Source organism: Lepisosteus platostomus, chromosome 12 (assembly GCF_059453375.1).
Source record: "Lepisosteus platostomus isolate fLepPlt1 chromosome 12, fLepPlt1.hap1, whole genome shotgun sequence".
Lineage (NCBI taxonomy): Eukaryota > Metazoa > Chordata > Actinopteri > Semionotiformes > Lepisosteidae > Lepisosteus > Lepisosteus platostomus.
In genome coordinates this window covers 34788829-34804699 of record NC_142622.1, presented here as the reverse complement: position 1 = coordinate 34804699, position 15871 = coordinate 34788829, and the positions used below count along the sequence as shown (strand labels likewise).

The window sequence follows — 15871 nt, the reverse complement described above, 5'->3', positions numbered from 1 at the left end:
AAAATACAGAACCCTGATCTCTGCTTGTTGCACTTCGTCATTCAGCTTAGCTTTGATGAAATGCCGAGACGAGAAGAAAAAAAACGAATGCCGTCAAATCGGCAAAGCTTGCTCGAGGTTGGTCTAGAAAAACACTGCAGAGAAAAGGATTTTAAAAAAACCCTCCACAAATGCACAAAGAAATGACTGTAGTGCAATGTCAAACTGAAGGCAAAAACGTGCTTGAAGACCTCAAAATTAATTGCTCCCCAAAGACGCGTCTTTTCAAAACATCTATTTCTCCAGCTCCAGAGGGATTGTGGAACCTTCCTTTGGGGGTACAGAGGGAAATATACCCTGAAGACTACTAGAGAAAACTCTGAGAAGCATAAAATGTTATCTAAAGTCAACACAAACCAGAGACTCAGTGTACTATAGATTAGCCTGACCAGACAAACAGGTGAAGATAACAAATGACTAGATTTAAATTTGACTGTACTTTTTAAGGTGACAACACTCTAGAAAGTAGTAGTTCAGGTGGGTAGCTGCGTCAGCATGCGTAGGCTGCAAAGGAACAAGTAAAGGTTTATTCCATGCTGAAAAGAGAAGAAAGAAAACAATGTTTCAGCTGTGGAGCCTTCTCTAGCTCACACCTGAAGAAGGCTCCATGGCTGAAACGTCGCGTTTTCTTTCTTCTCTTTTCAGCATGGAATAAACCTCTTATTTGTTCCTTTACACTCTAGAAAGGACAACCCATTTAAAAAACATGTGATCTGAATCACTTACAATATTTTAACCTATTGGCCAAATAGGTAATTTAACAGAGGTCAAAAAGAAAAGCAAATTTTAATATAGAATAAAAATCCTAGAATAATGCAGAATACAGTTCCTAAGTAGAAAAATAAATTACAGTATGTGTGCTATACATGGATTTCGAAGAGTGGAATTGAATCCTGTTTGATTTCAAACATGTTTTTTAAAATGCTTCATATTAAAACGTAGTTTCCAAATTTCTTATACATAACTCTTACAAATTCCTCTTTTTTTCTACAATCTTACATTATGTCCTAGAATAGCAAATCCTGGTTGTGGGTACGGAGATAAATGCGTGCAAAAATGATGTTATGCAGAGAGTGATAAAGAGAAGTTTAAGACTTCAAGAATGCGACAAGCTACAATTTGATTAAGGACAAAGAAACACTGCAAAGGTTTGGCTTCTGTAACGGATCAGGCAAAAAAAGGACAACAACAGTTCTTGTATAAAAACTGTAGCATTACTTCTGGAAAGTTACAAAAGGGATAAACTGGATTTTGCAAGACAAAGGGTACGGTAGTTTATACAAACGTCATGCAGATACATAGATGATACATGTTGAAAAGCTGGGGCCCCACTTATAATGTGTCACAGCAAAACTTAAGTCTGCACAAATTGGTATTTGAACAGAGCACCCCCTCAACTGTTGTCCGATCGCCTGGTGCCTGGTGGCTGTCAGGAATTTAAGGAATGTGAATCATTACTATTGATATTCATCCAGTAACAGGGCTCCATTATGTCTCTTTCACAGCTTTCATGAGCTCTTGAGCTCAATGGGCTTGATAAGACTGAGGACTCCCTGGGGTTTGGAAATCTCGGGGGGGGGGTGAAAATTCCTTTTCCTGTACCTATCGTACTAGAAGTGGGGGACAGGTGATGATGCCAGGTGAGAAAGTGCCACATTCCAATGGACTGTGAAGTTAACACTGCAAGACATGCAGCGACTGTTTGCACCTCTGCAGCAGGTAATTTGTACAAAAATAAACTTCAGATTCCACATGGGGGAGGGTGGACAAAGCATCCTAACGCATCAGATTTCTCAGTCTGCCTCTTTCAGGAAAAAACCATACTGATGACAAATTGCAGCAATGCTCATCTTTAGGCTGGGATCACAATGGAACTGCAGCTTACAATAGGAAAAGGTGTGACCAACACTGGCAAATACTTTTAAGTCAACCATATCCAGGTTGAAAAATTCCAAACCAGAGGAAGAAAATGGCATCCCATGCGGCATGACAAAACGTATCTCATTTTTCAACATATTAGAACCGGTAAACACAAAAGCGAGCTTGATATGGTATCAATTTCTATTAAAAGTCAAACCTTACTGATTTTTGCATGTTGCTTGTAGCGGCAATCATAACTTAACAGAGGTGGTACTGTCCATTTAGTGGTAAAGCCTATTAACAGTATTTATAAGAATACAGAATATTATCTCTTAGATTGTTGTACTTTGTAAATCCTTCTTTTAACTGTTGGATAAAAACGGTCTAAATGACACAAAGCATGAACACCGAACCTAGTAGTACTCAAAGTATACCTCAGTTTTAGCAGTTTACGGCTGCTGACAACGGATGGCTGAAAAAGGTTTTTACTCATTTAAAATATGTACTGAACATGCGAATATGAATATGTGACGTACAGTACAACTTACATTCTGTGGGAAAGACCATATGCAATTACTTCTTGGTATCAGATACTGAAAACGCAAGTAAAACTACTAAGCAGATCTCAAATATACGTTTTGGTATACCCAGCATCACACTACACAACTTTGCCTACGATTTTCAGGCGTAGCCTTCATTTACATAATCGTAAGAAAATCACAGTGAGCTGTAGAGAGTCGCAGCGTGCCGCCTGTTACTGTCAGTTGTGTAGTGGGACTCAGTTATAGCCCCAGTGACCCTCCACGACTCACTACGATATCAAACAGATTTGATATTCTCATAGCGAGTCACAAGTCGTAGGGGTGGGCTCTTGTGTCTGTGAAAGGCAACAGCCAACGAGCGCTCAACCAGAAGTACAATGCAGCCGCAAGGAAAGAAGAAATTAATTTAATTGCTTACACTTATATAGCTCTTTTCTGGACACTCCATTCACAGCGCTTTACAGGTAATGGGGACTCCCCTCCACCACCACCAATGTGCAGCATCCACCTGGATGATGCGACGGCAGCCATAGTGCACCAGAACGCTCACCACACATCAGCTATCAGTGGGGAGGAAAACAGAGTAATGAAGCCAATTCATAGATGGGGATTATTAGGAGGCCATGATTGGTAAGGGCCAATGGGAAATTTTTGGCCAGGACACCGGGGTTACACCCCTACTCTTTTCGAGAAACGTCCTGGGATTTTTAATGACCACAGAGAGTCAGGACCTCTGTTTTACGTCTCATCCAAAGGACAGCGCCTGTTTAAAGTATAGCATCCCCGTCACTATACTGGGGCGTTAGGACCCACACAGACCACAGGGTTAGCACCCCCTGCTGGCCCCACTGACACCTCTTCCAGCAGCAACCTTAGTTTTTCCAGGTACTGACCAGGCTCACACCTGCTTGGCTTCAGTGGGTTGCCAGTTGCCAGTTGCAGAGTGATATGGCTGCTGGAGTGTTTTAGACTGTGCAAATGGAGAGGCCCCTCGAACTTTGGCGCCAGCACAGATGTCTGTTCACTGTTTTGCGTTTGTTGGTTTACTTTTGGGCGGTGCTCCTCTTATTCCAGGTGGGCTCCACGTTGATTGGCTGCCAAAATGAGGCGACCTCGCAGTACTTGCCCGGAGCAATACGAGATTCGGAACCGTGATGAAAAGTCATGGAATCGGTCACCCTCTGCGATCCCCTCTAGGACAGAAAAGGCAGCGAGATTCAGCATCTGCAGTCGGCAAATTTGACAAGCTCTCCGACAAGAATCGAGCCGAGCCCTGTAGTATGACGCCAGCTTTAGCACAGGCTGTCTAAACTCAGATGTGCCCATTTACAATTAATAGCAATTACTGTAACATCACAAAAGTAAACAAAATGGATCATAACACCTCCAATGTAAATAAAATCATAAATATGCAACTTTAAAGATTTGATGGCAACTCATAACCAGGGGGGAAAACTCTGGCCTTTCGACAACACTGAATAATCTCCATTTATTGTATCCATAGATCCCAGTGACCAGTAGTTCTCTCAGTTACTGTAGTCTTAGCCCTGGCTGCTATCTGCATGGCATGAAGCCAGCCTAAGCCTCTCTTGGCCACCCATGTGACTAACATGCAGTATCTATTCACAGTCCACAACAGCTTAATCCCTAACAGACGTGACAAATTCAACAAATTGATTAATAGGAATAAATACGTGGGGTTTCCAAGTGTAACAGTTGGGCTTTGACAACACCAAGCTGTTAAATGACATCAGAAAATAAGACAAGGTTGTTTACTTCACACCTGCTACCTTGATAGCCGCAGTTCTCTTTGCAGTCATTACACTGGATACAATGTAATAAGACAACCAGCTGCAGACTGGGGGAATGATAACATAAGAAAGGTTATAATTGAGAGGACCCCATCATATCCTTTCTAGCTCATTGGGTAGATCCAAGAACCTCATCTCACCATTTCTTCAAAAGAAACCAGTGTATGAGCTTCAACGACATGGCTGGGTAGCTTTTTTCCTGACCCCCACAAGGGTGAGGGGGAGGCAGATCTAGCAAACTGTGAACCCCAACGGTTTCCTCAAGACCATTACAGTCAATATGCAGTCCAACCCCACACCACTGGATTGCAAGCAACACCATAAAATCTATCCTTGAACACCCACTTCTAAAATAATGCCCTTCATTTCAGTCAAAAGAAAACACAATATTCACTATGACAACTCTCCACGTTTACATTATACTGCAAGTAAGAGGTGGCAATTTCCATTACTTTAAGAGGACGCCGCCAATTTTGTTACCAGTCACAGAAATTAAAGACGACCCTTTAAAATTAGGATGACTTCATACGAACAGCCCTGAATTAACTTTTTATAAATCTCAATACATTTGTTTTTTTTTTAAGGAAGAAATACCGTATAAAACAGAACTGATTTTTAATTAAAGCATTTTACACACAAAAAAAAGGTGAAATCCCAGCACTACGTTTGTCACTCCTGGACATAAACATTCAATTTTATGAAAGACTGAATTCTCCTGTGTCACAAGTTCTGTTGCTGATAATTTGGACCTCTTTGGTTCAAATCACCCCATTCTTCTAAACCTCTCGTGATATCTTCCAGTTTAACACTAATAAGGAACTACAATACACCAGGTCTTCCAAAATGACGTACTGACTGTCGGAGATGAAAACAATCTAGCAACAAAAGAGTAATGTACGTACATTTACATTGACATGAGTTTTTCTCCAAGCCTGTATGAAAAACAGGATGTGGTTGGTGAAAAACTGTAGTTTCTCATTTTGTGTGCTTTTCATTTAGAAGCCCCTGGAAACACCTGGTTACAGATGCATTTGATCTGATTCTGCTCAAACAATATTTGACAAACGAAGGCACAGAGCACTGTGTAGTGGAAATGGCAATATTTCCTTTCAACGCGATGAGGAGGACGTATTCTACCTTTGACTAGACAGGAAGGGCCGTTTCTTTATTTCCCTCCTAAAGTCTACATTTCACTCTTATTTTTAACCCGAACCCAGAGGAAGGTTTTTAGGATAGACCTAGGCTCCATGTTTGATTACTGAGAGAGGAGAGAAAAAGCCCACTGTGTAACCTCTTCCAGTCATTTGGAACCAGGAATCAATCTCAAAGTCCCAAACAATGTAAAACGTCAATCACCGAAAACTAATCACAAAGTTTAACCTTAACACAGGCCTATTTCTCTCCGTTAATCTCAGTGCTCTTGAATAATAACTGTTAAAGTCTGAGAAGATCTTTGGCCAACTTCATCCAAGGCACTGTACTACAACTACAGTACTTTATTTTTTTCTAGTTCTAGAGAAACAAAACACTGCTGTATCTGGGACATGCAGTATAAGTCAGCCTATATAATAAGGTGCTAGTAAACATATGTAAAAATATGAAGTGTTATTTCTTTCATTTTTAAAATACATAACCACAAAGGAAAGCTCTAATTAAGGAACGCATGTATGTTAAAAAAACAGGTGGTTGTTGTGGGCCCTCTCCTTAATGGACTTTTGATTTTTTTAGAATTAAAATGCAATTAATTAACAAATTAACATATTCAGAAGTCTGCAGAGCATTGTTTCTCTTCCTGGCATTTCAAACAAGATGATTTTCCTAGCTGAGACTTGGCACTTACATAGACGGACTTAAAATAGTTTGCAATGCAACAGTCAAAGCAAGGGTGCAAATCTGTTACGACTGAAATAAAATGTATTAAAAGCATTCCCTTGTGGGAAAATGATAATCCATCATCCAATACTAACTGTTTATCTGAAGACTTCAAATATAGGTGCCTTAAATATGATAAATTAACAAAATAACATTTTAATACCCATACAACAAAAAACTCCTTTTTCCATTTTCCTATCTGCAGTAGAAAAAGTGAGACTAGATCGACAATACTAAAATTTTCACTCGTTTTTATTGACATTATCCAACCGTAATGATCATTGTTCTCCCATTTTGTCATACTGAGAAACAGCTGTTACTCAAATTAATCTACCACTTGTTTACTTTTACAAAATCTACAATGAAACGTTTTAAACAGATTTAGAGTTTACCACATTAAAAAAATATATATAGGGCATGCTGTAATACAATATGTACGTCTGCTGTATTTTTTTTAATTGCCTTTTTCTTCTTTCTGGTAAAAGAGCTAAAACAAGGTCTCAAAAATTATTTTCTACTAACCTTGCCAACACCAAAGTCACACGCTTTCCATAAAAAGGAAAACGCCTTTATCTGTTTTTGTTGGGGAGGATTGTCGATTAACGTTTTAAAATATACAGCCGTTTAGACAGAAAATATTGTAAATTCTGTATTGTATTAGACCTACATCTCACCACACTGCCTTTATCTGTATTTCACCCTACTGTAATAGACATCTCCATTGTTTCATCACAAACGGATTGAGATTCATCTTTCTACACTTGAAAGGCGAGCAATTTATATTGCAGCACATTTTTATGAATCTACCGGCTAATTAGCACTCATCTGTTAATTATAGTGGAGTCAGTGCAATAGCTTTATCGCCTGCAGACACCCTTTGTAATGAGCATTGCACGTTCTTTGTTTCCGGTAAGGACCCTTTCTTTGTAGGTTAAACGGTTCCTTTGACCTGAGTATTTCTAATTTCTCATTTTCAACATTGTCCTTTCTCCACGTTATCTGCACCGATCCAGAAATCTATATTGGCTAAATTATTTTCATCATCTTTCCCTTAAACCTGTTGCCTTCACCCCGCAGCACGCCGGATTCAAACCAAGCAGTCGGATGTGTTGTTTTAACAATCGGTAAAAAAAAAGACATTTGCACATCGCATTCACCGGAACATACAAGAACCATCTTCTCGGAAGAAGACATGCAAAAGTACATTTTCTGCATATACAATACTGGCCCTGAATCAAATCCGAGCAGCCACGATCTCCTCGTCCGAGACTCAGAGCCAGGCATTCACACTCCCTTCTTTCCTCCAGGAGAGGAGATCTTCCTACTCACCAATGCCAAATACGGAAAACGTCTTTTCTTTTCTTCCTCCCCACCAAAATACTCTCCCTTCTATTTTATATTGTGCATTCAGACATACTACACAATATCGCATGAGCTAGTCATAGGGCAGCATCGCGAAACTCGGTCCATGTGATTTCAGAAGCAAAATTACATTTTTGTCCCTCCTCCCGTCTCCATGGGGACGCGCTTTGTCATCGTGCTGCGTAGGGGCAAAGAGCAGTGTTGGGCGGACTCAAGAAATTGGCGGCGGGATTAAACGTCTGGTGGAATAGCGGTTTCCTCGGCAGTTCGTCCCAAAACAGCATTATTGGGAGCTATTTTATTCTCGGGTGTTTACAATACTCCAAGACAATTCACTATTCATTTTGAACGTGTGAGCCAAATTGTCTTTTAAGGCCATTTTAACGAGATCGGTGCTCTCTTGAGGGAGAAATAACACGGAGTAAAATTGCGGAATAAAAAAAAAAGAAGATATCGGTTCTTGAGGATGAAAAGGATGCAAATATTCAAGACAAAATTAATTCTGCGAAAGGTTAATTAACTCAGGCGTCTACCAAAGTACTCGTGATTAGGAGACGCTTCTTAACATCTAAGATGTAATTACACAGTAGCAGCACACAAAGGAAAAAGGGAAAATAACAGTTTAGCGGAATAAGCAAGATGCAGAGGATTTATTGGTAATGACAATGAAATTCACAACACTCAGATAATCTGATTAAAATTGAAACAAGCACAAACGCACAAATTTACTTTCCTATCAAGGTTATAGCAAACCTTATCTTACACGGATTTCTTCCGATGAATATTTAAACCCAGTGCTAATATACGTTACCTAATTACATAACACTACAAGGTTAATGGAAAAAATGAACTCAATTTAAAATCCAAATGCATTGAACACTGAAAATTTAACAAATACGTCAAAGAGGCCATAAGATGATTGAACTGGGAATATGGAAAACAGTTGAAAATAAAATGCAACAAAACTTAAAGATTAGACCAGAAAAAGCAGAATGTGGCAATAAATGGAGACGATGTAACCATAGTCAGAAACCACAACGTTATTGTCAAGAAAAATGAATGCCAAAAAAAGATCTCTTAACAACAATATAGTGCAAATGAAGATCAAACAGATTTCACCTGGTCACGGATGAAGTACTGGATGGGTTTTTTTTTCTGGAAGGACTAAAACATGCAGTCAAGCAAATATAGAATAGGAAGGCACTGACGGATGAAGTATTGAGTGGCGTTATAAAAAGAAGAGGACTACTGTATAAAGACACATTGGCACAGGCTTCTACTAAGTGTATGGGGAAAAAAATAGGGCATCACTGTTGTGATACCTTTACACAAAAATTGATTACCACCTTGTAAATCTTCAGGATTACTTTCTTTTTAAATTACACCCGCCCCCAACTGCAGTATCCAGTTCAGGGAATAAGCAGAGAATTCCAGAGAATTGAATTAGTACCATGGACCGCCCTTCAAACACGAAGAATGGGTTGTAGTTTTGAACACCAGATTTATTGATTAGAAGTATTTTGCAAGGATCTCTAAAGCATGAAAGTACTGAGAAAACTACACTGATCTAGTCAGTATCATTTATTATTACAGAGGTGCCAAAGCTGCACAAGGGGTTAGGGCTAAGGACAGAGAAAGGTGATAAACCCTTTTACAGCCACAATGGAGTGCTTTAAGATGCTTGATTGGGAAGACAGGCCAGAACATTAATAGAGCCACTTTAAATGCAAACTTCAATATAGTGTCATATATTTCTATAGTGTAATATAGAAACTTCATAATAGTGTCATAAAATCCAGAAGGATTAGTGATACAATTAAAGTGTAGTGTACACAGTATGAAAATGGTTTTAAGCTACTGTTACATGCATCTCATCAGGTCAGAACGTTTATACTGTGATCTGTTACACTTGAAACAGTGGAACTAATTCAGTGCTGAATTCATCCAAAATGATATAAAATGAAATTAAAAGGTATACATATACAAACACACACACTTCAAAGATAATAACTAGAAGAATTTAGTTATAAATGGCATTAATTGACCACTACACCTCAGATATTAAAAATGTACACAATGTACATTGGAATGCAGACATTTTCAATAAATAAAAAGATTTTTAATAAAATGATTCTCATCCAGATAATGACATTGAATCAGAATTAGCCAGGGAATGATCTTTTATGATGATCCCTTCATTACTTTTATGAGGCTTCAGAGTCTGTCAGCAGAGCCTAATGAGGCCTTAAATCAGCCACCAAAATGAAATTCAAACACTTGTTAATTAATACCCCTTCCAGCTGCCTAAGTAATGTAAAGCATTCTAGCAAGGACTACCTTCACACTCATGCTATAATACTTAATGTCTGTTTTCCCCGTTATGTAACTCCAGAAGCTGCAACATATGTTAGAAACTTAAGTTTTGCTTTACAATTTAGCGTTCTTTAATTTTTTTCCCCATCACTTTAGTTAAAACTGAAGTCTATAACCTTTCAAGGAATCAAGTGTTTATACTTGCCCAGTTTGGCATTTTTAGTATATGGAAGGAAATACTTTGATTCATTTCTGTTCAGTTTCTTGCTTTATCCTTCAAGGGTTGCATTAAGCCTGAACATAACCTGGCAGTCACAAGACCACAAGAAATGACTCCTTCTCCACACAGTCACACCAAATTGTCCCTGTGCTAATTAACTTGGAAAGCAGGTATTTGGAATGTGAGAAGGCACCTGGAAAAAACCCTTGTGTTTGCACCTTCATCCTTCAAACTCCACAGAAAGGTCAGAACTGGACCCAGGATCCAAGAGCCACGAGAGAGCAGTGCCAAGCACCCTGCCACCAGTGGCAGGGCATTAATCTGTAAGCAATGAACACAGTGCTGGGAGACCTGAATCCTGATTCAGTCTGTGCATAGTGCAAATCACATGATCACATCACTTTCAATAACCACTCATCCAATTCAGACTCACAGTGTCCAAGTGCCTGTCCCAGCATGCACTGGGCACAAGGTGGGGTACACCCTGAACGGCACACAGAAACGCACACACTCACTCCATGTTTACAGAAACCAATTAACCCTTCAGTATGTCTCTAGACTGTGGGAGAAAGCTGGAGCAACTGGACAGAACCCTTGCAAACACTGGGAGAACATGCAAATCTCATGCACAATAGCACCCCAAGACCACAATGCCACCCCATTGTTGCTTAACTACTGAAGTTTATCACAGGATGTTAGGGATCTCAAGGAGCTGGGTAAACATGATCAAAATCACTTGAATTTGTCACTTTGGTAGAATATCAATATTAAACCCGATAATTATTGAATTACAGTTATAAAGAGAACATTGTATCTTAGGGACTTATATTTGTGCATTATAAATCCGATACAGCAGTGTGAAATAGTGGTTAGGTCTCTGAATGGTATTAGGCCCACATCCTGAGTGAGGCATTGGTGTTTGACAAGAATTTCACTCAGATTCCTCCAAAAAATATTAAGATAAATATGTACAAATTTAAGACCCTTTGGAATTTGAAAGTCACCAGCCACATAAGACCAAGGTTTTTTTTTTTTCTTTTGACTTTGGACTGTCTGCGAGTACTTTAGATCTGCATCAATAAAAACATGGTTGTAGTGGGAATCCATGTTCAAATTAGATCAGTAACTTTTCAGTATAACATTGACTCACAAATTAATAAAGATCAGAGCAAATCAGAAACATGGTAGTGTTTGAGAAGATACTGAACAGTAAATTCAGTTACTCATATCCACCAGTGAAGTAGTGCCATCTAGTGTCTGTTGCACCTGAATATTTAAATGTATTCACATATCAAAGTATACCGTGTATATATATCCTCATTATATCTTTAACTTGTTTTCATTATTGGGTGGAATTCTGGTGTAACCCAAAGCTCATAGCATAATCAGTTTTTCTTTTTATGAACAAAGTATATGCATTTAATTCTTAATAAAACTATTCTGCACAAGGATTTGTATTCATCTTGTTTTAGTACAAGGGGTTTCATTTATGGATGCTCACATGAGAGAAATTTAAAGCAACATTCAGCCTAGGATGTGAAAAACATGGTTTATTTTCCCCATGTGCCAGAGGTGTAACATTAAAAATCTTGTAAACTCTCATCTTCAGAAATATCCAATAGAAACTGAAAGGGAAGACAAATTTCACTCAAACGGTTCAGATGAAACATGCCCTTACATCTCCTAAAACTATATGCTTACGTCAGCTGTGTTTTCTCATGTATTAAATGTAGCTTATCTAATAAAAAAAAACATAAGTTTTTTGTCTTAACACAAACAGTGCTTGTCTCACCAGACCAAAACTAACGTTTCCAAATTGCAATTTTTGTTTGATATTACGAAATAAAAAACATATATACAAATAAATAAGAAGTTTTGTTTCACTTCTATTACACTGAATATACTGTTACAGTATCTATCCCTTTTCTAACTACTTTATCCATTTTAGGTTTGCAGGGGACCCAGAGCCTATTCTCAGCATGTAATGTGCACCAGGCAGACAAACACACACTCACACTCATCTGGGGAAAGGGCCACTTTCCCCAGATAAAAATTAACCTGCCACTGTGGGATGAAACCCACATGAACACGAGGAGAACATACAAACTCCACACAGATAGCACCCCAGGAACTGAACACAGAGCTCCAGAGCTGAGGCAACAATGTAAACCATTGCACCACTGTACATTCTGGTATATATTCATTATATTTTGCCTATATTTAAGATTCATTGCTGTAACATCTTAATTAGGAATTTGCCTCAGTGTCCTAACATTTAAAAGCATTAAACACAATCTAACATAAAACCATAAGGTAACAAAGAATCTCATACAATATTCAAATAAAATGAAATAACTGGTGTATTAAAGGAGTTTATATTTACATTGTCAATAGTCATAAGATATTAATGTGTAATTGGAAAGCTGTTCAGTATCTATATATTGTAGTTTTGTACTGGTGTGTCCTATGATTTTCACATCTGAAATTGGATCAAGAAATACAACATTCAAATGTTCGATACAGTAAATGTCTACTTCACGATTTTCAATCTTAATGCATTTCCGTCATACATGCACAGACATACAGTATTTATGTCATAAAGCCGATTATACTAAAACCTGTATTTTTATATACAAAAACTCAATGCAAGCATAGCTAAACGAACCTAGGTGAGATAAAAAAAATTGAAGAAGCATGAAATTTCTGCATACTACAAGAATTAGCTCTATGTAAAAATAAGGTGTCAGTTACACATAAACGAAATACCCAGTAACGTTGTACAAGCGAAAGGATAGTAAGGGTACAGCTATTTAATTTTAACATTAAATGCGTGTACGGGGGAGTGCTCATGTAGGATTCTTTACTCAGACAGGACGATTTTGAGCTCATATACACAAGGTGAGGCACAGCTTTTAGAGCCTTGACTAAGATCTCACCCAAATTGTTCCGGTAAAATACACAGCTGTAATGGATAAATGGGTACAAATTTAAATCGCTTTACAGCCTAACCAGACAGTAATTCTTTTTACGTCAGTGCTCCTCAAGGTCACAGGTTTCACATTCTTAAAGTAGCCCCCATTATTCTTTGGTTGTCTACGAAAATATTATAATTTTGTAAATTTAGCAGTAACTTGCTTTCGTGAACAAATTTACGTTTTCCCCAACCTTAATCTTATCTCAGGGCCCACCCAAAGTGGTGCTGCCTCCACAGTTCACCTTCTGTGGATATGCTAATTTCCCATTAAAGGACGCATACAGTCCATTATTGAACGCATTGTTTCAGGACTACATATAGTTCTGGGGTTTTTGGACTGCTGTAGTTACCGGCTCATCAACAGGACGAGAAGAACCTCGGCTACCAAACGGTGGTGAAAGACTCGATTTGCTCAAGAACTTATTCTTCGGAGACATGCAGGCCGACAAGGAGAACCTTCGACCAAGCGCACTTTCTGCCAAACCGCAGAAAAGGGAATATGTGCGCATTGTCAAAACCCAGACTTACCTGGGCTTGATCGCTAGCGTCATTCAGCAGTCTCCAACGAGAAGACTGACATTTCTTCAGGTAAAATACATCTCTGTAAAATGCGCTGATTGAACGTATATACTTTCGGCTATTCAAAGCTTAACATTTATATACTACTTTTTTTTTATAAGATGACTTCAATATTTCTCCAAAGTGAATTTTCTCTACCCTTTTCGTACAGATAATGAAGAATCTAAAAGGGTTCGTTTCGGGACAAGAGAAAAAACTGGAAAATTGCATCCGAGTTACTTTGACGTCCAACAAGTGCTTTGTAAAGGTTTGTATACAAGAACTGTTTTTTTTCTGTGTAGTTTAGGAAATGCATTACATGATAAGGCAAATAAGAAATCTCTCATGCGTAATTTGGGTACTCATTTTAATGTGTCCTTTAATTCACCAGGTCCCCGTCAATCCGGAGAACCCCAAAGGAAAGAAAAGCTTTTGGGAGTTTGACGAAACTCGCATCACCCCAGTACTATTCCGACGTCACTTTAAGGGCTTGGAGGGCACCTTCACGCATCTGGCTCAGAGAATGAGCAGAGGAGCGAAGGAAAACTCTCCGTCTTCGGCCACTCCAAGCGCTTCCAAGCAGCAGAATACAAAATTTACCGGCTCCTTTTCAATCGAATCCATCTTAAACGAGAAAAGACCTTCCCAGTCGATTGAGAGATGGAGCCCTTTGCCGGGAAGTTTGGAAGTGGTCCGAGGAGGAGCTACAGGGAACATCGACAGGGATGAACAGGTGTTTGTCTTCTGTGAAACCGTCGTGAATTTCCGAGGACGCACGCCGATGGAAACTGAGCCTAGTGATCCGTTTTCCGACAGCGGACAGGAAAGAGATGGGATCGACTACATGTACGCAAGATCGGGGTGTATAGCGTTACAAGATGATCCGTATAAAATAAGCTCATATTATCTCCCTACATACACCTTTCCACCTGCTTTCATTAATCGTCAATATGATCAGTCCTTTGAAACGAAGTTAAGCAAGCAGTCGAATTACCCTATCTGCACGTACAGTTCTTTCAGACACTGACCTCATCACGCATTTGAGTCGACTGTAAGAATAACGCACTTATGTCTTGTAAGGCGCTTGATTCCTGAAAAGCTAATTTCTCTCCTCTCTACATGTGGTGCGTAATTTATCAATAAATACAAGATGTGGAAAAAAAATCACGTTTATCGTTTGGTATCTTTATGTCACTTCGTTTACCTAGCTGTAACAATCGACCCTTCATAATAGGTAAAGCACTTGACTTATTTTAGTCGTGTGTTGAGAAAACTTTATTCTGTACCCGTCCGCATTTCGAAAGATAAAAAATTGCCAGGAATGCCACTCGGCCGTATGGTAGCAACAAAAAGTTGCCTATACCAAATGGAAAACCGGCGGAAAGGCCTCTCCTACAGTATGTTCCTGAACTTTGTTCAAACTAATGGGTTTTAACGGCGATTTCTAGCTATTTCAGAGTGGCTAACTCCTTTTAAAAAATCATGCCCACAAAGAACTTAAACAAATCCCAGATGAGTGTACAAGATATAAATAATTCGTATCTTGATTAGAATCCATTAAATACAGAACAGTAGGTCAGTAGATCTACCGTGAAGAAAAAGGGCTCTTCGCTATAACCGGAGCCATCAATTAACTGATAACTGGATCACAGCTACTCAACTTCGTGATCACTCTTTACACTGAGAAGTAAATGTATGTATCGTTTTATTTATTTTTTTAATCCAAATACGTACAGGTTTAACTTATACCATCACTGGTTATAGAAGGTAACCAATACTTTATATAGTAGTCAACATATTCTGAGAAAATTACAAGATTAAGAATCTTAAAGAATCATGAACTCAACTGTTTTTACAGTTTTTACCCCCGCACTATCAAACTGTTAATTCTCAGCCTCTCTCACTCTCACCTCACCTATGATCTGAACCTCACAGTGCCTTCTTCCTTTCTTTCTTACCAAAAACACAAACACACATTGAAAATCTACCTCTACCATACATGTCAAAAGCTCACTCCCCATCATTTCTATCCCTTTATTTTATTCTGTTGATGCATATTTTTGCACATTACCTGTTACCTTTTTGTTGTTTTGCACATTGCCTGTTGTTGGTTTTTTGCACACTGCCTGTTGTCTCCGTCTTTCTTTTGCTACACAACTGTATTGTTGTTGTTTTTTTCCCCTCTTTGTACTACTTATGTCCGAGAGCTAGCTAAATAGCATTTCGTTATACCATATACCATGTATATGAGTGTAATGACAATAAACTTGAACTTGAACTGTTAAAATAAAGGTGGGGGAAAAAATAGGCTGTAGGCCTT

General features: G+C 38.7%; 2 protein-coding genes across 3 annotated transcripts in view; one reads left to right on the top strand and one right to left on the bottom strand.

Annotated features, from left to right (window-relative positions):
- Positions 1–7609, bottom strand: part of ptp4a3b (protein tyrosine phosphatase 4A3b) — a 55485-nt gene extending 47876 nt beyond the window's left edge. The window contains exon 1 of one of the 2 annotated variants that reach the window (XM_088601738.1): positions 7454–7609. The gene's annotated coding sequence lies outside the window, so the exon portion shown is untranslated. Of the gene's footprint in view, positions 1–6646; positions 6669–7453 lie in introns of those variants that run through there. The other variant, XM_088601741.1, reaches the window with a different exon arrangement.
- Positions 7610–12963: 5354 nt separating this feature from the next.
- On the top strand, positions 12964–14683 carry LOC148651456 (forkhead box protein H1-like). Its single transcript, XM_088600297.1, has 3 exons — positions 12964–13581; positions 13724–13819; positions 13943–14683. Exons 1-3 carry the CDS (start codon positions 13429–13431, stop codon positions 14576–14578), a joined length of 885 nt encoding a protein of 294 aa, XP_088456423.1. The 5' UTR covers positions 12964–13428; the 3' UTR covers positions 14579–14683.
- The last annotated feature ends 1188 nt before the right edge of the window (positions 14684–15871 follow it).